We start from the raw sequence: 20,621 nt of genomic DNA on the forward strand, positions 1-20,621 counted from the left end.
ATTTACCTGGATTTAGCGCCACACACCATTCACTCTTATTTATACAAAAGATACTAAGGCCTGCTCTGCAGTTTTAAGCACTATCCGCGTTCAGATCGCTCTTCAGAGAGCAATAGACAGGCAGGGAGGAGGCAATGTATCACCTCCTCACAGCCTGTTTTAACACCCTAAATACCAGACAACCAATGCTGCAACCACAAGTGTTGTGCGTGTTTGTGAGGCAGTTGGTTTTGCCCTCCGAGCGCAACAGGTAGAATAATTGCTGCAGCAGCCACAGCATGTGTACAGCCCGGCCGCTGTCTCAGCTGCAAAAGGTGAAGCGGATGAGGGGTGGTGAAAACATGGCTCAACCACTGAATTTTACTGCCCCTGATCACAAATGTAAACAAGCCCTGAGGAATAGCGAAAGCAGATTTATAGATATTTCCACACAAAAGCTCCATGGGACACATCACAAACAAAATTGAATGCAATCTCTATGTACTTTAAAAGAAAATAAACAGCTTTCCAGAAATACAACAAAGCTGAACTCTGGGCAGACATTTCATGAGATATGAATACAGGTGCTTTCATGCCTTTATTTTATTTTTTGTTAGGAGTGCACTTTCCTCCTGCTGCACAGAAAGGCCCTCTGTCCCATTCAAATTCCCATCCCCCTGGCTACCAGTCTTGGATATTCCCCACTGTAGTGCGTCTTTGTAAAGAAAGCAGTGACATAATTATGTTGTTTGATAGACAATATGGGCGGGCAGATTCAGAAGCACACTTCTGGTCTGCCACATACACATTCACAGTCCTGCCCAAATGGCCTCCCATTCAGACATGAATTCCCAGGGCATGATGGGATTTGTAGTCTTAGTGAGCTGCGATGAACACTAATATGATGGAACATCGCCATTTCTGAGATACCTCCTTCTGCAGCCCAAGGATTAATTAAAAGTCCATATAAAGAGACATCAGTTTTTAAAAGGTCGAGTTTATATTAAAAAAAAAAAAAAAAAAAAAAAAAAAGTTATTTTATTTAAAAGAACAAAAGTGAACAAAACCCTACTTTCCTTTACAGCCAAGGAAGCTGCCATCTTATCCACTGTTTGATCTGCAGTTGCCATGGTGCTTTACATGTCATCAAGTATGACACCAACTATTGGGTTGGTTGACAGTTCAGTTGATAGGACAAGCAACTATGACTCATCATTCATGGCACGGTTTTGGAAAATAGCTAAATTGATAGCATTATTTCTTTGTTAGCTAACAGAGCAATTAAAGAGATTTAGCACCATCCTGGAATTCAGCTTTACCAATGCGACTACTTTCAACTATATTCTGTTAGAATGCACAGAAAAAAGATCACATGATCAGGCTGGCTTCACACCTTTGTGTTGCAGTAAACCACATTAATTATGAATGGCAATGCAGCACAGTTTCACTACATACCAGCGTGGAGGTACACCACAAGTGCACTAATTACGGAAAATAGAACAGGTGTAATTTTGTGGGCATTGCAAGTCTTCAAATGAGTGTGCTGCATTAACATAACACACTGTAACAAACGGTAACACACCATAACAGTAAGATGTGAAGGAATAATTAATGTTTTTGGGGGTTTTTTTTGCAACCATATTCTAATAAGCAGGTTTACGCATTACTAAAAATGATTTTACCTTTTATAATTCTGTATTATTCCCAGCAACTCCTTGAGGGCTTTGTTGTAATGCTTCTTCTCACTGACAGTCACAGCTGGATGTGATGTTGGTGACGCAAGCATCCTGGACTCTGCCATCTAAAATCCAGAAAACTGTGAAGGCAAGAACAAATCACAATAAGGTCAATATAATATGGTATACTTTGTACAAACCAGGCTGAAAGACTACAATAAAGACCACTGACAGAAAATATTAACGTAATAATTGCAATGGTACCCCACCCTTCTGTGTCTGTTGTTTTGTCCTAGACCAATCTAAGGAATCAAACTCATCTTTAATAATAAATCTGAGTATATCTGTGCCAACAGTCTACATCTGCTGCTCTAAATTAAATTTTTTCTTTTCTTGTTGTCCTTATTTCTGCCCGAAATGGTGCTTTTATGTGGGCTTCTACCTGTGCTGCAATATGCAGATTTATTGAGGTTCACCAGATCTTGATGCAACACAGCTGGGATGGCTGAGCTCCTTTGTACTTTATAGCAGGCTCACAAGGTTCAACATGGGTTAAGGAGACTAGATGGAAAAAAAGAAAAATGGTCTGCTGTTGACCTCTCCCACAAAAACTAGCGTCTGGCTGGAATGATAATCTGATGGCCAACACACTGGGGGGGGGGGGGGGAGAATACTAAGGCTCTTTTGCATGGGCTTTCTGATCAGGTCCGCCTGTCAGTTTTTCAAGCGAACCTGATCGGAAGCTTCATGCACCCCCATGGAGCAGTGGATGTCAGCGGTGACATCATGTCCACTGACACCCGCTGCTATCCGATCTGACCCGGTCAGTGAAATCCAGATGGAAGGAAACCCTATTTTCCTATAGAGGAGAGCAGGTCTGTGGAGACAGACCTGTCATCCACCTTCTCAGCGGAGATCGGTAGATCGATCCCCGCTGAGCAAAACAGAGTCTGCTGGGCGGAAAGCCCATGTAAAACTGCTCAATTAGAATCTAGTACAGCTGAGCATAGGAGCCAATCAGCTTCTAACTTCAGCTTGCTTAATTAAGCTTTGACAATAAAACCTGGAAGCTGATTGGTTTCTATACAAGGCTGCACCAGATTTTGCATCCTCCAGGTTTAGTAAATAACCCCCAGTAAGTAACCCATCTAAAACAAGAACGCAGTTTAGAAGTTTGTAAGTAAAGTTGCAAAGAAGTCAGGAATCCCGATCTTCATACCTGTCCTGGATCAGTGACTCAAGAGGTCAGTTGACAGCATTTACAAAAAGATATGCTAGCAATGGCAGTCCATACTTTATAATATTACAGGATTTGTTAGAAATATTTTTGATCAATTACCCTAGCTTGTCTGCAAAATGAAATTCTAGGTGAGCTAAACATCCTCTCTAAAACCATAACATAGCTACCTGAGACTTTTAGGCAAAAGCATCGAGGAGAGTGTTCCCCCCCCCCTATTTCCTGCGCCTTGTGACTACTGCGGTTACACTTCTGGAAAGGAAAATTACCATCTATCAGTATTACTTTTTCTGGCTGCGATCTCAACATGAATGTAAAAAAATAAAAACATAAATAAATAAACTGAAAATGGCTTTAGTAGAACACCTCATAACGTTAATGCATTTGAAAAGAGAACCATACAATAAATGTGAAAACAAAAATTAAAATTAGAGACCTCTATATGGAATATGTTTCTCATCTTGCGTTTGCTATTACCCCAAACACATCAGAAACAGAATTTCCTTCATTGGAGGCGTTACTGTTTTAATGATTCAGTCATATGTGTTTGAATAAACCACCTTTGTATGCATGATGCTGACACCCAAATACCCAGTCTTTCTGGTTGGCACTTCCACATCCCCTGACATCAATCAGGTATGAAGAGCTACATTGAGGAAGGAAGGATGGGAGAGTCACATGCTCCTCCATAGCTGAAAGTACCTGATACTTCCTTTAAGTCTGTTTAAAAACGGAGGTCGGCAAGCCATCAATTGTGATCGACCAGTCGACTGCGGAGAGCCGACAGGTGGCTCATGACCACAGCTCTGTCTCCCTCCAACCTTCGCCACTCTCAAGGTAACTGCAGAGCGGAGAGCAGGAGGCAGCATGGTGCTGGATGGAGGGCAGGGGTGGGAGCTACCTCAGTGATTGGTTGCTAGGCTGTCCTTGCAACCAATCACCAGCTTGTTATTATGAACTCCGGCAGCTCCTGCGCCTGCCTTCCACCCAGCACTGTGCTGTCTCCTGATCTCCGCTCTGGTGCGTACAAGCTGGCAGGTAGGAAAGAAGTGCTATCTACACAGTGTTGTGTGTATGGGGGAGGGTAGAGAGGATGATGTGACGGGGACAAAAGAGACACTGTTGGAGGTGGGACACTACAGTGGCGGCGGATTGTGGACAGAGGACACTGCTTTGGGGGATAGGGAGGCAGAGGACAATGCTTTCAGGGGGCAGAGGACACTGCTATTGGGGGTTGGGGGGAACAGAGGACAATACAAAGGGGGGGGTGATGTGAACGGGGGGCAGAGGACACTGACACTGTTTTGGGGGGTACAGGACACTACAGATAGGGGGAGGGGAGCAGAGGACACTAAAGTGGTGGGAGGGGGTGATTGTAAAGGGGGGCAGAGGAAACTGCTTTCAGGGGGTACAGGGCACTACTGTTGGGGGGGGAGCAGAGGACATAGCACTGAGGGGTACAAGACACTTCTGTGGAGGAAGGGGGGTAGAGGACACTACAGTGAGGGGGAGGTGATGTGAGGGGAGCAGAGAGAATACTGCGTTGGATTGGGGGGGGGGGGCAGAGGACACTGCAGTGGGGGGTGGTCAGTGGACACTACTGTGCTTGATCATTTTTTTTTTTTTTTAAAGTGCCGCCCCTCCCCTCGAGGATCTTTGCTTTCCTCCATGTTATCCAGGTAGATCTCAACCTCTGAAAGGTTGCCTGCCCCTGGTTTAAAACAAAGTTGCAGGGAGGAGGCTATAGGGAATAGTGAAGGAAATGTACCAGTATCGTGCCCTACATGGTTAATTTTTTTGGAGATGCTCACAAATGTCCATTCATAAATAGCTTTTATATTTCCTAGACTTTGCATGCAAACAGACACCACATGTATTCATCTAATGGAACCCAATGCAAAGAATAACATTTAGAAACATGTAGCTTACCACTAAGCTTGATCGCAATTTCTTCTGTAAAAGATAAAAAGGAGTCTTTGTTCTGCAAGGACAAAACAAATCTTTACCAACTGCCCGCACAACAAAATTGAGAGGTTTTATACAGATAATTGTTATTAGTAGCTCCTTCAGTTTGTTGTAGATTTCTTTACTCTTTAACCACCTCTGTACTGTAAAAAAAAAATTGTTGTGAAATGGCTGTGATGTGAGTGGTCACTAAACAGCTCAGATCACAATCATGATGTTCACAGCCAATTACAATACTCTGTACCGTGTGATCACTGTGAACCAATCTCAGTAGAGAGAGGAAGCTTCAATCCTCTATTTATAAGGAAGGAGAGAATCAGCGCAAAATGTCTAAAATTGGTGGACCATAAAATACTGATACATATGTAAAAACTATAATAATCTTCTAAAATACTACAATATAATGTATAAAGTGTCAAAGTGATCAATCAGGTGCTCATGTGCCGAATAAATATAAATAAAGATGATAAAAATGATGTCCTTATTCTCAGTGATATAATAAAGTGGTATAAATAGAATAATGTAGTTAATGATGAAATACAGCTTAATAAATGCTGTATAAAAAGTGAACCACTACAACCTTGAGTTGCACAGTGAATATCTAAGATGAACTAAATCAAGTGCCAGTGACAATATGAATAACAAAAGTGACAATGAATTCTCTTGAGGTGCTAAATGAATAAAATAAACACTGTGAACAGCACTAATGGATGAATTACAAAATGGCAAAGTCCTAAAAGTAAGTGCAGAAAGTGCAAAAAAATGCCAAAAGTGACAATAATAGAAAGTTCATATGTGATGGAGTGACACAGGACACTTCCGGTGACAACCCGGTGCGGACTTTCGGGAGCTTGGAATCCACAATTAAGTGTAATGGCCGCTCACCTCCATTAACACTCAAAAGAGCGTTTAGAGTATAATGGATCACCCTGTAGACCCTCTGGCTCAATCTCCAATCTGCTGTGGAAAACATTCAAGGCTGCATGCCTGGAAAAGTTCTGGAGCTCCTCAGCTGTTGTCGCATACCGGATGTTATTATAGAAGATAACTGATTGATCCATTCGGTACATCTATATATTTGAGAAGTGCAGAGGGACATACCCTAGCCTCGCAGCAGATTGGAGATTGATCCAGAGGGTCTACAGGGTGATCCATTATACTCTAAACGCTCTTTTGAGTGTTAATGGAAGTGAGCGGCCATTACACTTAATTGTGGATTCCAAGCTCACGAAAGTCCGCACCGGGTTGTCACCGGAAGTGTCCTGTATCACTCCATCACATATGAACTTTCTATTATTGTCACTTTTGGCATTTTTTTGCACTTTCTGCACTTACTTTTAGGACTTTGCCATTTTGTAATTCATCCATTAGTGCTGTTCACAGTGTTTATTTTATTCATTTAGCACCTCAAGTGAATTCATTGTCACTTTTGTTATTTATATTGTCAGTGGCACTTGATTTAGTTCATCTTAGATAGTCACTGTGCAACTCAAGGTAGTAGTGGTTCACTTTTTATACAGCATTTATTAAGCTGTATTTCATCATTAACTACATTATTCTATTTATACCACTTTATTATATCACTGAGAATAAGGACATCATTTTTTATCATCTTTATTTATATTTATTCGGCACATGAGCACCTGATTGATCACTTTGGCACTTTATAAATTATATTGTAGTATTTTAGAAGATTATTATAGTTTTTACATATGTATCAGTATTTTATGGTCCACCAATTTTAGACATTTTGCACTGATTCTCTTCTTCCTTATAACTATTTTTGTATGTGGTGACACTACCGAATTAGCCGCAGATTTCTGGTGTTCCATTACATTACTAGTTCCTCTCCATATTTCCGATTTCCTTTTTTCTATTGGTAGCGCATAGGTTCACTTCTTTTTTTTTTTCAATCCTCTATTGTGAATGGGCTGAATGTCTGCAAACCCAGCAGGTAGGAGCAGCAGAAGATCAAAAGGTAAAGGTGAGGGGTTTAGGAAGTCTTAAAGTGCCACTGAGCACGAATTGTGATGAGTTTTTATGGGTGGGGACGTTAAAGCGGTAGTAAACTCTCATTTTATTTTTACCTACAGGTAAGCTTATAATAAAATTAATATCTCCTAAACGTGCATTGTTTAGGAGATATTCTAGTGAGCAGCAGCCGGTAATGTCAGCAGGGAGAGGCGCTCTGAAGGAACCCCATGCTGTTCCTTCAGAGCTGTGTGCCGCAGCCGAGACTCCTGCGTGCATGCATGGGAGTGAGATAATCGTGGCTCAGTCAATCACGCAACCACAACCCATGAACCCGGAAAGGAAGACAGGGTGAAGATGGAAGCCTCTGCAGCGGTAACATCCCGCCGCTGCAGGGCTTCGTTTTAAGGTAAATATTTAATAAGGTGCTAGTATGCGATGCATACTAGCATATTATGCCTTTACCTTGCAGGGAGAAACTTTTCTTTCAGAGATTACTACTGCATTAAAATATCACTGACCACCAATGATTGTCACAATATCAATTTGTTTTTTTAGGCGGAAGGTTAAAATGCCACTGATCACCTATGATTGTGGAATCAATTTTGGTGGGATTTTATAATACAACTTTGCTTTTTGGTGGGGTAACAAATTTCAAAACAGTACTGTACATATAATGACAGGTCACTGAAATAACCCAGTGGGGTATTTTTCTTTCACATGCTAGCTCTCAGCTGTGACTTCCCTCTTATCTCTGTAGATTCAATGAGAGGTATCACTTGACCTTGCCAGTGGTGGATAGGTTTGTTGTTGGAGGTTAGGTTCTGCTCTTGGAGGTTCCTTGGAGTGGTCCCTTCAACTGTATTGTGGAAGTAGGTGAGGAATGTGGTGTGTGAATAGAAAGTCTTGGAAGCGCCAGTCAGCTGAAGAACAACAATCACTTTATTGGTGTATGACTTAAAACATACACAATGTGTTTCGGGGGATTGGGGCTCCCCCCCTTATTCAGAGTTTTGATATTGTTAGACTGCAGTCCCCAAAAGGAACAGAGCTATGTCCTAACAAGGGATCAGTGTTTGTTAGGCTCCATTCACACTTTGGACATTAAAGTCGCATGACAATTTGCAATGAGTACCATTCATATCTATGCAACTTAAAGTCGCAGGGACTTCAAAGTAGTTCATGCACTACTTCGATCCAACTTTCATGCAACCTGAGGGCCACAGACTTTAATATTAACCCTCAAAAGTTGCACCTGAATGTTTCACATGCAACCGTTCGCCATTATCACTGGTTAAAGCCAAAGTCGCATCCATTTCTCACCCATTCAAAGCTGCATCAAAGTTGCGGGACTTTGGAGTTATACATATGTGAATGGAGCCTAATGCTTAGTACACACAATTAGAAAATCGCATGAAAAAAGTCATTTTTGGATCGATCGTACCATTTTCCGATTGTTAGTACACAGCTTTTGAGAGCCGGTAACGACAGTTCATCCAACAATATCTGAAGGGACAAGCATGAAATTTGTTCTCCTAGGATACCAGATTGTACGATTTTCATATAATCAGTACAGTAGTCGGCCAAAAAAAAAAAAAAAAAAATTGGAAGATCAAGACTACGCATCCTCGGAAACAAAAGAATACAAATACAACACATTTTATTACTTCCCAAGTTGTATTCTGTCCTAACCTTTTCATTTTTGATATGAGACTAGCATGCAAAAAAAAAAAAACGGATGATCATTCATCCGATAATCTCATTGTATATGTACCAGGCATTACTGTCTGCTACGCCCAATGTGCCTTCCACTACCCTAAACTGCAGCTCACAGTGGGAAGATTAGCTAGAGATAGAGATAATGCTCTTACCACACACCCTGCAATATCTTATTATCCCACTGTAACAGGCACAATCTTCATGAGGTAGACAAATGTAAAAGAGCATAAAAGTGGGCACACATGCCTAGTGCATTACTGAAGGTTTATTGTATATAACATACAGCCAAATGGATACTCACAAAAACAAAATAAATGCATATAGGCGTCTACATTTCAATCCAGTGCAGGAATAGAATGATCAAAAACATCATAACGCTGCACGGGCAAGCTTACGTGTTTCGGGGGACACACCCCCCCCTTCTTCAGAGATAAACCCACCAGCACAACCACAGCAATATAAATATATATGCCCACTACAGTTGGTGACACCCACAGGAAGGGGCGGGTACACAGCCTCAGACAAGGTCAAAAGTGAACAAGAGTAATAGATCCTTATTTTACATTTTTATTATTTATATTCTTGGGACCATTATGTGTTCTTTTATTGATATTGTGTAAACATTTTGATGGTTAATCTGTGTGCAAATAAGCCCCCATTCACACTAGCGCGACTTGTCAGGCGACTTGGTCGCCTGACAAGTCACGGTGGGTCGCTCGCCATTGATTATCACAGGACCCGTTCTAATAGGAGCGTAATAGGAGCGACACAAGTCGCTCCGACTTAGAAAAAGGGTCCTGTACTACTTTGGGGCGACCTGGAGGCGACTTGCATTGACTTCAATGATATGAAGTCCGTGCAAGTCGCGCCGAGGTCGCGGTGCTTCACAGGTCGCCCCATCAAGTCGTGTAGCCCCTGTCTGAACGGGGTCTTAAGCCCCGTACACACACGCAGATCGTCTTCATACAAACGTCGGCGGACGAAAGATCTGCCGATTGTATGCGTGTTAGTATGGTGCCTCCGACAGATGTCTGCACACAATCTGCGGACAAGAGTCTTTCTTGCAAACATGAAAATTTTTGTCTGCAGACACCAGAACGGACAATTGTTTGCCTGTCAGTACAGAAATCAGCCGACAGACCGCAGATTTGCAAGACTGGGCATGCTCAGAAAATAAAAAACACAGGGAAAGTTAACCATTACATGACATCACTTCTGCAGTCAGCTGAAGTCTGCAGACTAAATTCTTGTGCTGTCCTTGTGCTGTCTTTGCACTTTTCAACAGACACCGACATCCCGGGGAGAAAAGATGAACATTTGTATGCCGACGATCTGCGTGTGTGTATGGGGCTTTAGGAGCATCCCAGATGTATGTTTTTCCCTACTATTATTGTAGTTCACCTTTAACCACTTAAGCCCCGGAAGATTTTACCCCCTTCCTGACCAGGGTTTTTTTTTAGATTTTTTACTGCGTGACTTTAACGGACAATTCACCGGTCGTGCGACGCTGTACCTAAACGAATTTGACGTCCTTTTTTTCCCACAAACAGAGCTTTCTTTATGTGGTATTTGATCACCTGTGCAATTTTTTGATCATGCGCTATAAACAAAAAAAGAGTGTCAATTTTGCAAAAATAACAATATTTTTCACATTTTTTTATATGAAATTCCCCCAAAAAAATTTTTGGTGTTTTTTTTTTTTTTTTTTTAACGAGTAATGGCGGCGACCTGCGATTTTTTTTGCGGGACTGCGACATTGCGGCGGACAGATCGGACCCTTGACTGACATTTTTGACACTTTTGGGGTTACCAGTGACATTACTGCAGTAACCAGTGCTATACATATGCACTGTTACTGTAAAAATGACACTGGCAGGGAAGGGGTTAAATGTATTGGAGAGGGAGGGGTTAAGTGTGTCCTAGGGGCGTGTTTCTAACTGTGATTGGACATGTCTCCTAGTGTAAAAACAGAGATCAACGGTCCTACATAGTAGAAACGTCTGATCTCCATTTTTACACAGGGGAGAATGACAGGCGGCTTTGTTTACATTAGCCGCCTGCCTTTCTCCCTTCCCGGCGAACGATCGCGAGTGACCGGTGGACATCGGGTCCGCCGGTCACACGCACTGACTTGTTAGGGAACGAGCCAGGGCGGGCGCGCGCCTCAGCCCGCTATTGGCTCACAAGGGAGTGACTGGCTAGTGACGTACCGGTACGTCACTTTGCCTGGCCGGGGCTGACCGCCGCAGTATATGTACTTGCGGCGGCCAGCAAGTGGTTAACCCTGTCTGAGGCTGTGTAACTGTGTTATGGGCTGTGTGTTATCAAATGGTGACACCAACCATCTGATGGCTTAAAGGCCCGTACACACAATAAGAAAATCGGAGAGTTACAGAGGAGGTCTAGGGCTCAAATTATTACTGCCACTCTAATGATCGCGGTGATACCTCACATGTGGTTTGAACACCGTTTACATATGTGGGTGTGATTGCATATACGTTCGCTTCTGTGCGTAAGCTAATGGAGAGGGGGCACTTTAATTTTTTTTTTCCTATTTATTTTATCTTTTAATTGTTATTTGTAACCAATAAAAAAAAAAAAAAAAAATGTCATGATAAATTTGGGCCAATATGTATTCTGCTATATGTTTTTGGTAAAACAAAATCCCGATAAGCTTATATTGATTGGCTTGCGCAAACGTTATTGCGTCTACAAAAACTATGGGATATAGTTATGCTTTTTTTTTTCTACTAGTGGCGGAGATCAGCGACTTACAGGACTGCGATATTGCAGGGGACAAATTGGAGACACTTTTTGGGGACCAGCGACACTAATACAGTGATCAGTGCTAAAAATATGCACTGTCACTGTACTAATGGGGGAGGGGGTAACTGTCTGTCTAGTTGGTGTTTTACTGTAGTGAGGGAGAACACAGGAGCAATGCCTTCCTTACTGACTGATCATCGTTCTGCCAGTGTACAGAATGATCAGCGGGGGTGCAGGCGGGACCCACTAATCAGCAGCCTCCGGCGGCGCACACTCCCGCCCGATACCTGGAAATGCAGGATCACATACGTATACCTAATCCTGCACAGCGCAGCCACCCTGTAACAGTAAAACTGCTATAGGGCAGTCGGCAAAAGGATACACGTGAACCAAGGCTAAATGAAAAGCATGCCTTTTCTTCATTAACCACTTCCCCCGGGTTGATGTCATATGACGTTGGGGACTTGAAGTGGCATTATATAAATCATGTCTGCCACAACAGATTTTTTTTTTTTTTTTTTTTTATGTAAAAGCCATCATAGTGGCTGTTGAACCTCTTGATTGCCTTTACAGGCGTCGGAAGGGGAGCTCTCCCTCCTCCCGCTGACCTCTGGTGCTTCTCCGGTCTCGCCTGTGCGATCAGGGAGCTGGAGAATTATTCCATCAGCAGCGGCAGTTTATCATAGACCTGGCTGTGGACCAGATGTTCCCTGGTCATCTCTATGACCCTCAGATCCTGGAAGTGACGTAATGACATCACTTCCAGCACCAGCAGATGTAAACACTGCTGTTTTTTCTTTTGCTGAAAAGATTGATTTTTTTTATCTCAAGCTTTCCAGCATAGAGAAGAGATGTGGGGACTTATAGACCCCAGATCTCTCTCCTTAAAGAGGACCTGTCATGCCCTATTCCTTTTATAAGGGATGTTTACATTCCTTGTAATAGGAATAAACTTAATCAAGAAATAAAAAATTAAAAGGAAAGTGTAAAAAAAAAAAAAAAAAAAAAAAAAAAAAAAAAAAAAAAAAAAAAAAAAAAAGAGCCCGCATCCCCTTGTGATCCCATGCAGAAATGAATGCATACATAAGTCACGCCCACATATGTAAACGGCATTCAAACCACACATGTGAGGTATCGCTGCGATTGATAGAGTGAGAGCAATAATTCTAGCACTAGACCTCCACTGTAACTCTGGAAAACTGAAAAAAAAAAAAATAAATTAAAGCATCCCCTATGGAGAATTTTAGGTGCCTAATGGCGCTTTTCCACTGCATGGAACCTGAACGGTTCAGCTCGCTTTTGTGCTTTTCCACTGCTGGTACCGCATGGTACGGTGTAGGAACGGTTCGGTACGGTACGGTACGGGGGCGCTTTTCCACTGCATGGAACCGAACGGTACGGCTCTCAAAAACAGTACCACCTCGATTGTGGTTTCAAGAGGTACCATACCCGGTACCATATCCCACAATCCTTTGCATGCAGTCACTATTAGCCACTGATGGTCAGAGAATCGTTGTTATCCCACCCACTTAACTTTAGTACTACTTTAGTGGAAAAGCAAACCATACCAAACCGTACCGAAACGTTCCAACCACCGTACCATGCGGTACCAGCAGTGGAAAAGCAAGCAGGGCCGAGTGGAACAGAGCCGGTACTTGCAGTGAAAAAGTGCCATAAGTTGGCGCTATTCCATGAGTGTGGAAAAAAGCTTAAAGCTTGACATATTAGGTATCTATTTACTCGGCTTAACATCATTTTTTACATTATACAAAAAAATCGGGGTAAATATTGCGTTTTTCTTTCCCCTTTTATAAAAATGTGTGGTTCTTTTTTTTTTTACTTTGAAAAAATGCTGCGCCAATACAGTGGGATAAAAAAAATTGCAACGACCACCATTTTATTCTCTAGGGTCTCTGCTAAAAAATGTATATAATGTTTGGAGACTCTTAGTAATTTTCTAGCAAAAACCAAAAATTATGATTTATTTTTTTTTTTACACATAGGAGATAAATGTCAGAATTGGCTTGGGTGGCAAGTAGTTAAAATGTCTGCCTTTTCAGCCATTTTTAAGTTCCACTATAATTGCAGGCATTCCATTTACCATCTGTGTACAGAACGCCTCCAGGTAACCATATTGCATTTTATGGAAAATGACAGCGCTGCAGACTGAAAAAGAAAGGTCCTTTTTAACCACTTGCCGTCTGCTCACATTGCTGCTACTGCAGCAATGTGGCTCGTTATCGTCCAGCGACGTAGCCCTACGTCGCTGGACTCCTCCCCTTGTGGGCGGCGCACGTGCGCCGCCGGAGGCTCGCTCCCGCTGTGTTCAGTCACAGCGGGAGTCGGGCCAGGGGAGGAGCAGTGGTGATCACCGCCGCTCTTCCCCGATCGTCGGGGAATCGAGTGTGGAGATCCGCCCACTTGTGTAAACAAAGCGGGCGGATCTCCTAAGTGACAGGCAGGGTCAGATTGCAGGGTTCAGCATAGCTGAACATGCGATCTGTCCCTGTGTCACTCAGTCACCCCCCCCCCCCCACACACACGTCAGTAAGCACCACGCATACATTAACCCCTCCCTCTCCAATAAAATTAACCCCTTCCCTGCCAGTGTCATTTTTACAGTAACAGGGCATATTTATAGCACTGATTACTGTAGTAATGTCACTGGTACCCCCAAAAGTGTCAAAAATGTCAGTCAAGGGTCCGATCTGTCCGCTGCAATGTCGCAGTCCCGCAAAAAAAAAAAAATCGCAGATCGCCGCCATTACTCGTTAAAAAAAAAACACCACAAATGACAGAAATCTTTCCCTTAGTTAGTAAACGCAATAACTTTTGCGCAAACCAATCAAAATACGCTTATTGTGATTTTTTTTACCAAACATAGGTAGCAGAAAACAAATTGGCCAAAAATTTAAAAAAATTTTGATTTTTACATTTTTTTGGGGGGGGAATTTCATATAAAAAAATGTTAAAAATATTGTTATTTTTTCAAAATGTACGCTATTTTTTTGTTTATAGCGCAAAAAGTAATAATCGCACAGGTGACCAAATACCACCAAAATAAAGCTCTATTTGTGGGGAAAAAAAAGGACGTAAATTTAGTTTGGGTACAGCGTCGCGCGACCGCGCAATTGTCAGTTAAATTCGCACAGTGCCGAATCGCAAAAAGTGGCCTGGACGTAAGACAGCAAAATCCTCCGGTGGTAAAGTGGTTAATAACATTCAATTACAATATGTAATTGTATAGATTGTAATATTTTTTATTTGCGTTTTTTTCCCCATGAAATAGGAGTTACCCTTTAAGCTGATGGAACAATGACATAAAACAATGACTGCTTCGTGTAGATGACCCAGCATAGGGATATAGATGACCCAGCATAGGGATATAGATGACCTAGCATAGGGATATAGATGACCTAGCATAGGGATATAGATGACCCAGTATAGGGATATAGATGACCCAGTATAGGGATATAGATGACCCAGCATAGGGATATAGATGTAATGATCGCATACCCTGCTCGTGTAAAGGAATGTAAACAATGCTCGTTCCCCCCTGTCAGTCCTATCAGGACAGCCTGCTCTATGGGAGGACCACACTGACTGAAGACCATAATAAGAAATAGGGCGGCCCGGCTGTTACAGCTCTCTGGTCACACAGCGTCACTCACCTGTCTTCCCACAATACACACATTGGTTTTTACCATGGAAATAGAAGCCGTTACTTCACTGACATCAATAACGTGCGACAAGACAGAAGAGCTCACACGAATGACATCACCGCACGCAGCTGACAGGAGGACGTTCAAGCTTGCTAGGTGATAAAATCACGTGGGTGATGTTTCACGTGAGCGTTCCACCTACAAGGGGAGGGGCGGAGTTATAGGAAGTAGGGGAATGTGGCATTTCATGTGTGGGTTACAGGTCAGAGCGGCGCTCTATTACAGGACTGTCCATTTAGGACACAGGCTCCTGGGAAAATGTGTCTGCAATTAAGGACTCAGGTTGCCATCTTGTGGAAGCCTAACTGGACAGAGCTGTGTGCTGTATATAGAGTTCCTGACTGCAGCCCACCCGCACACACAAGCGCCTGTCAGTTAGAGTAACACAAATGCCAGAGTGATTGAAACAGAAGTATGGACAAAACCTTTTGTTAGTCACAGGAGGAGTGCACTTACCTTTGCTCTCCTGTGACCCAGTCAGCTTATAGGGTGCTTTAGTAGGGTTGGCACTTCATCCCTTTAAACCCGAACACATATTAATTACACATGTTCTGTGGCTGGTTAAGATGGTAATTAAACTCCCTTCATTAAATTAGCCTCAGAATCTGTGTAATTCACATGTTTGGGTTAAGTGCCGCGTCACATTAGTCCGATGCCAGGCATCACATGTGATCCGCACCACATTGCTGTGCAGATCACATGCATTGTCTGTGCGATGCGATTGCAGACATACAAATTGTATGGCTGAAATCACATTCACACCAAAATGGTGCAGGATCCTTTTTATGGTTTGCACCGGAATCAGATCGCATGGGTGTTCGTGCCGATTCCTTCACCATTTCACAGTTTGCACTGTGATCTGCGGACCAATCTGGGGGTGTCATTAACTATACATTGACACCCCCAATGATTCACAGATCTCAGTGTGAACCACGGTGTGATGTGGGAACCGACACTGAATCGCAGGGTTTCCCGCATCGTACCAGTGTGAACCGGTGTAACGTGAGAATTACCTACCCCGTGAGAAAAACCTACCCTCGTCACTTCCGGCCAGGAACAGCTGAGCAGCGCAGCAGTGCGCATGCTCACAGCCCGGGATACCTAATGGAGCAGCTGAGAATCAGACTAGTGCGCATGCGCACTAGTATGAAACAATCACGGTGTCTGTGAAAAAAAACCTACCTACGCGGGGGTTACATTAAAACAGCTGTGCTGCAATACGAGTCATCTCCGCTCCTGTCACTTCCCTGCTCTCGGCTAGTAAATATAAAAGCGGCTGGCGGCTCCGTGATTTATCTTTTCATACAGCCGCCGCCGCTTTTATATTTACTAGCCGAGATGAGGGAAGTGACCGGGACAGGAGCGGAGATGACTCGTATTGTAACACAGCTGTTTTAATGTAACCGCTCGCATTACACACACTACCGTGAACCGGAAGTGACGAGGGTAGGTTTTTCTCACGGGTAGGTAATTCTCACGAAACACCGGGACTAAAGGGATGAGGTGACAACCCTAGGCTATAGTCAGCTGACATGGCAAAGCCACTCTTGGCTTTAGAAGGATCCTGACCATATCGACGGGATTCACCCAGCTGACTGATTGACAGCTGGCTTCACCTCTCTGCTGAGCTTTGAGCATCAGAGCCAGCTGTGTCTTCCTCTTCTCCAGTCTTGAGCTCCAGCAGTGAGCGCTGGAGGTGTAGAGTACCTAAAGCTGGATACACACTATCCAACTTTTGTGGTTAGATTTCCTTCAGATTTACCTTTTCTATGTAGTGCAAGGGCCTGCCAGATTGCATACAAATTGAAAGTGTTTAGGTTTGACCTCATATTATATGGTTTTGGTAAGTCTAAAGGAAAAAGTCTTCAGAAAATCTTATAGTGTGTATGGCCCATAACAGTCACTGCTCTCGGCTTATAGGTGATTGAGAGATCAGAGGTCATGTGATCGATCAGTTCTTAAGTTAAAGTGGAACTTTACCCATAAAAACTTGATAATAAAATAATGTTCTTTAGCAAGGAACATACATTCCACATTAATAATTATGCTACCAACATTAGTGTGTGCTGTAAATTGCCTCCAGCATTGCTCTTGTTTGTTTTTACCATTTGCTGAAGCCCAGAGCTGCTGAAAAGCAATATAGTGGAACTAAACCCATCAATTTAACAGTTTCAAAACAGTTAAATTCTTGCAATGCCCAGATTGCTTACTGTCACATTTGCTTGTTTCAAATGGCTGGTGTCATCACTGATCATATGTGCAGCACCATGGCAATTACAGATCAAACAGAATTAGCTTTCTTGGTTCTGAAGGATAGGAGGTAGGAATGTGTTCGGGATCCCACCAGGAAGCTGACACTGCACTCCACTAATCACAGGCAGTGAGACATTTCCCGATCTGTGCAGCCGCGGACCTGGGAAATGTCTCACTTCCTGTGATTAGCCGCGTGCAGTGTCGGCTTCCTGGTGGAATTAAGCAGGTGGGATCCCGAACACGCCCGAGCCCATCTCTAATAGGAGGGTTTAAATCCACTTTAAGAATGTCAGTAGTTTGGCCTCTACAAACTCTACAGTGCCTAAAATAGAGAGCAACTGAGCATGTGCAGAGCAGGGTGAGACAGTGCATTACTGGATTTTAAACAGTATAGGCTTTTTCTTATTGTTTTACATAGGTATACCTGCAAAAGGGGCCAGCCTGAAATGATCTATCAGGACCTAAAGTGGTTGTAAATGCTGAAGGTTTTATACCTTCATGCATGAAGGTAAAAAACTTTCAGTTTGCAGCCCCTCCTAAAAACGTACCTAAGCCTATCTTCATTTCAGTAATGTGCATGGGACTAAAATAAATACAAAAACCAAAGATGCTGGACTGTTTCTTGAATCAGTGCTCACACTTGGAGAACATGCTTAAAGTGGAGTTCCACCCTAATTTTATACTTACCTCCATCTTCTCGCTCCGGGACACCTGAAAAAGAAATGGATAATCGCATTTTTTTTTTTTTACTTACCTCGTAGCGAAGAAAATATACTTACCTTACTTCCTTCTTCCTCCTTCCTCGGCCGCGGCCCGTCGTCACTTCCTGGCTCTGCAATGATTCCTGGGAGCTGAACGTCATCGCTCCCAGGAATCATTGCGCCTGCCCCGACGTCAGTTCCGGGGCGCGCGCGTCATCCCCTTCTAAACAGCTTCTGGGCATGCCGCGCGCGACCCAGAAGTGACGTCGGGGCCGGCGCAGGGCATCGTGGGACCGAAGAAGGCGGAAGAGGACGCCGAAGAGCATCTCGCTGGCTTCAAGCTGCCCACATCTGAGATGGCAGCGCTGGACAAGACGTTTTCAAGGTAAGTATTTGTCCTAACAGGTAAGTGCAACCCGGGACAGATCAGAGGCTTGCCATTGTGGAATGCACTAGCCCTGACTGTCCCGGGGGTATTTAAAAAAAAAAAAAAAAATCCAGGGTGGAACTCCGCTTTAAATGTGCTGTTGTTACTAGCGGTAACCCTGGCAGACCCACATCCAGCACAAAGGCTGGAAATACTGCTACATACATATTGAGTTTTTCTGTTGAACCAGTGGGTTGAACAAAAAAATTCAAAGGTTCCCTCATCCACACAAACATTGTGGGTGCAGGGATCTCTCCCACTTCGCTATTGTATTCTGGGACTTTGACATGGAGAACACAGGAGGTTGCTAGGTCAGCAGAGGCGCTATTCAGGGAACATTTTGCTTTTTCTCAATGAATACAAACTGTTCTCTGATTGAACAAGGTGGAGAGGGGGCAGTGATGTTACGACCCCCCACCTTGTGCAATCAGAGAACACTTTGCATTCACTGAGAAAATGCAAAGTGTTCTCTGAGTGGTAACCTTCTGTGGTCAACAAGTAATGGGGCAGCCACGGAGCATGGGATCTGGAAGCTAGCCTTGATCACTGGAGTCGTGGTGTCTACTACATGCGTTTACACTTTCCAGGTAGCATAGATCCTAACTATCCCTGATTTCGAGGGACTGTCCCTGATTTGAAACAAAGTCTCTCTGTCCGTCCTTCCTCCTCTTTTGTCCCTCATTTTGGTCTGATCTATATAGTGGTATATAAAATGCACTTTTTATCTTTCAAAAAGTGTTTCCCAGTGTTAAAAAAAAGTGGGAGGTATGAGGTAGACACCATAGGTGTGGCCCATACATACTTACATTTGTCCAGGCTGTATTAGACTATCTTTGGAAATTTCTATATTTCTTACTGTCAGACTGCATCACTAAAGATCTTTGTACTTCCTTATTATTAGTCCACTCTGGTCCGGTCACATGATCCTCTGTGCCAGTGAATGGGGGAACTTCTATGCAATGTACAGCATAGTGTACAGGATAGGCTGTCAGAAATACTTATCATACTTGCTTGTGCCGGTCTGGTCACATGATCAGCTTCCAGCGCCGGCTTCAGCGTGGAGGATGGACAGCCGATAACTAGGGTTACCACCTCATCCCTTTAAAACAGAACACATATTAATTACACAGGTTCTGTGGCTGATTAAGGTGGTAATTAAACTCACTTGGAGCCTTCTCTGCATTAAATTAGCCTCAGAACCTGTGTAATTAATTTGTGTTCTGTTTTAAAGGGATGAGGTGGCAACTCTACCGATAACGGATGCTTCATAGTAAGCCTATGGGTGATATTATTGTCCAGGCTCTGCAGTCATTGTCAGCGATCTCTTCTCTACACTGAAGCCGCTGCTGGAGAGATCATGTGACCGGACCAGAGTGACTTCAGAATAGGTAGGAATAGGCATCCTTCCTTTTACAGGGTAGACAGAATAGGCTAATGCTTGGTACACACGATGTGAAAATCAGATAAATGGTTGTTCTGAGATTTTTGCATACTAGTCTCATATCAAATGCAAGAATGCTGCTTTGCCCACAAACATTTTTGTACGATCGACACTATGTTTGTACCTGAGGACTTCTACAACCTTGTCCAGAATACAGTCCTTCCTGCTATTGGGCCTTTCATAGTTTGCTAGCTCCCCATCGTAATCATGCTTCTTTGGGGAGTTTAGATCAAAGCATATTCATGTGTTAGAATGGCCCAGTCAAAGTCCAGACCTAAATCTAATTGAGATTCTGTGGCAGGACTTGAAAATTGCTGTTTACAGACTCTCTCCATCCAATCTGACAGAGCTCAAGCTATTTTACAAAGATGAATAGGCAAAAATGTCACTCTCTAGATATGCAAAGCTGGTAGAGACATCCCCAAAAAGACTTGTAGCTGTAATTGCAGTGAAAGGTGGTTCCACAAAGTACTGACTCAGGGGGGCTGGATACAAACACACACCATACTTTTCACATATTTATTTGTAAAAGATTTTGAAAACCATTTATCATTTTCCTTCAACTTCACAATTATGTGCCACTTTGTGTTGGTCTATCACATAAAATCCCAATAAATTTTGGAAAAAAAAAATAATAAAATACATTTACGTTTTTAGTTTAAACATGACAAAGTGTTGAAAAAAAATATTTTTCAAGGCACTGTAAATGAATATTATGTAATAATAAATAAACAATTAACCCCTAACAATAATAAATAAACACC

The 20,621-nt window shown here is 43.0% G+C and overlaps 1 protein-coding gene across 1 annotated transcript in view; it reads right to left on the reverse strand.

Moving 5' to 3' along the window:
* Positions 1 to 15,147, reverse strand: part of CCDC138 (coiled-coil domain containing 138) — a 79,087-nt gene extending 63,940 nt beyond the window's left edge. Inside the window, exons 1-2 of the mRNA XM_082244725.1 lie at positions 15,004 to 15,147; positions 1,662 to 1,795 (exon numbers count right to left, since the gene is read on the reverse strand). Of these exons, the coding sequence (XP_082100851.1) occupies positions 1,662 to 1,780 (119 nt within the window). The 5' untranslated portion in view covers positions 1,781 to 1,795; positions 15,004 to 15,147. The remainder of the gene's footprint in view (positions 1 to 1,661; positions 1,796 to 15,003) is intronic.
* Between the last annotated feature and the right edge of the window lie 5,474 nt (positions 15,148 to 20,621).

This window comes from Pelophylax lessonae, assembly GCF_965119305.1.
Source record: "Pelophylax lessonae genome assembly, chromosome: 2".
NCBI classification, from domain to species: domain Eukaryota; kingdom Metazoa; phylum Chordata; class Amphibia; order Anura; family Ranidae; genus Pelophylax; species Pelophylax lessonae.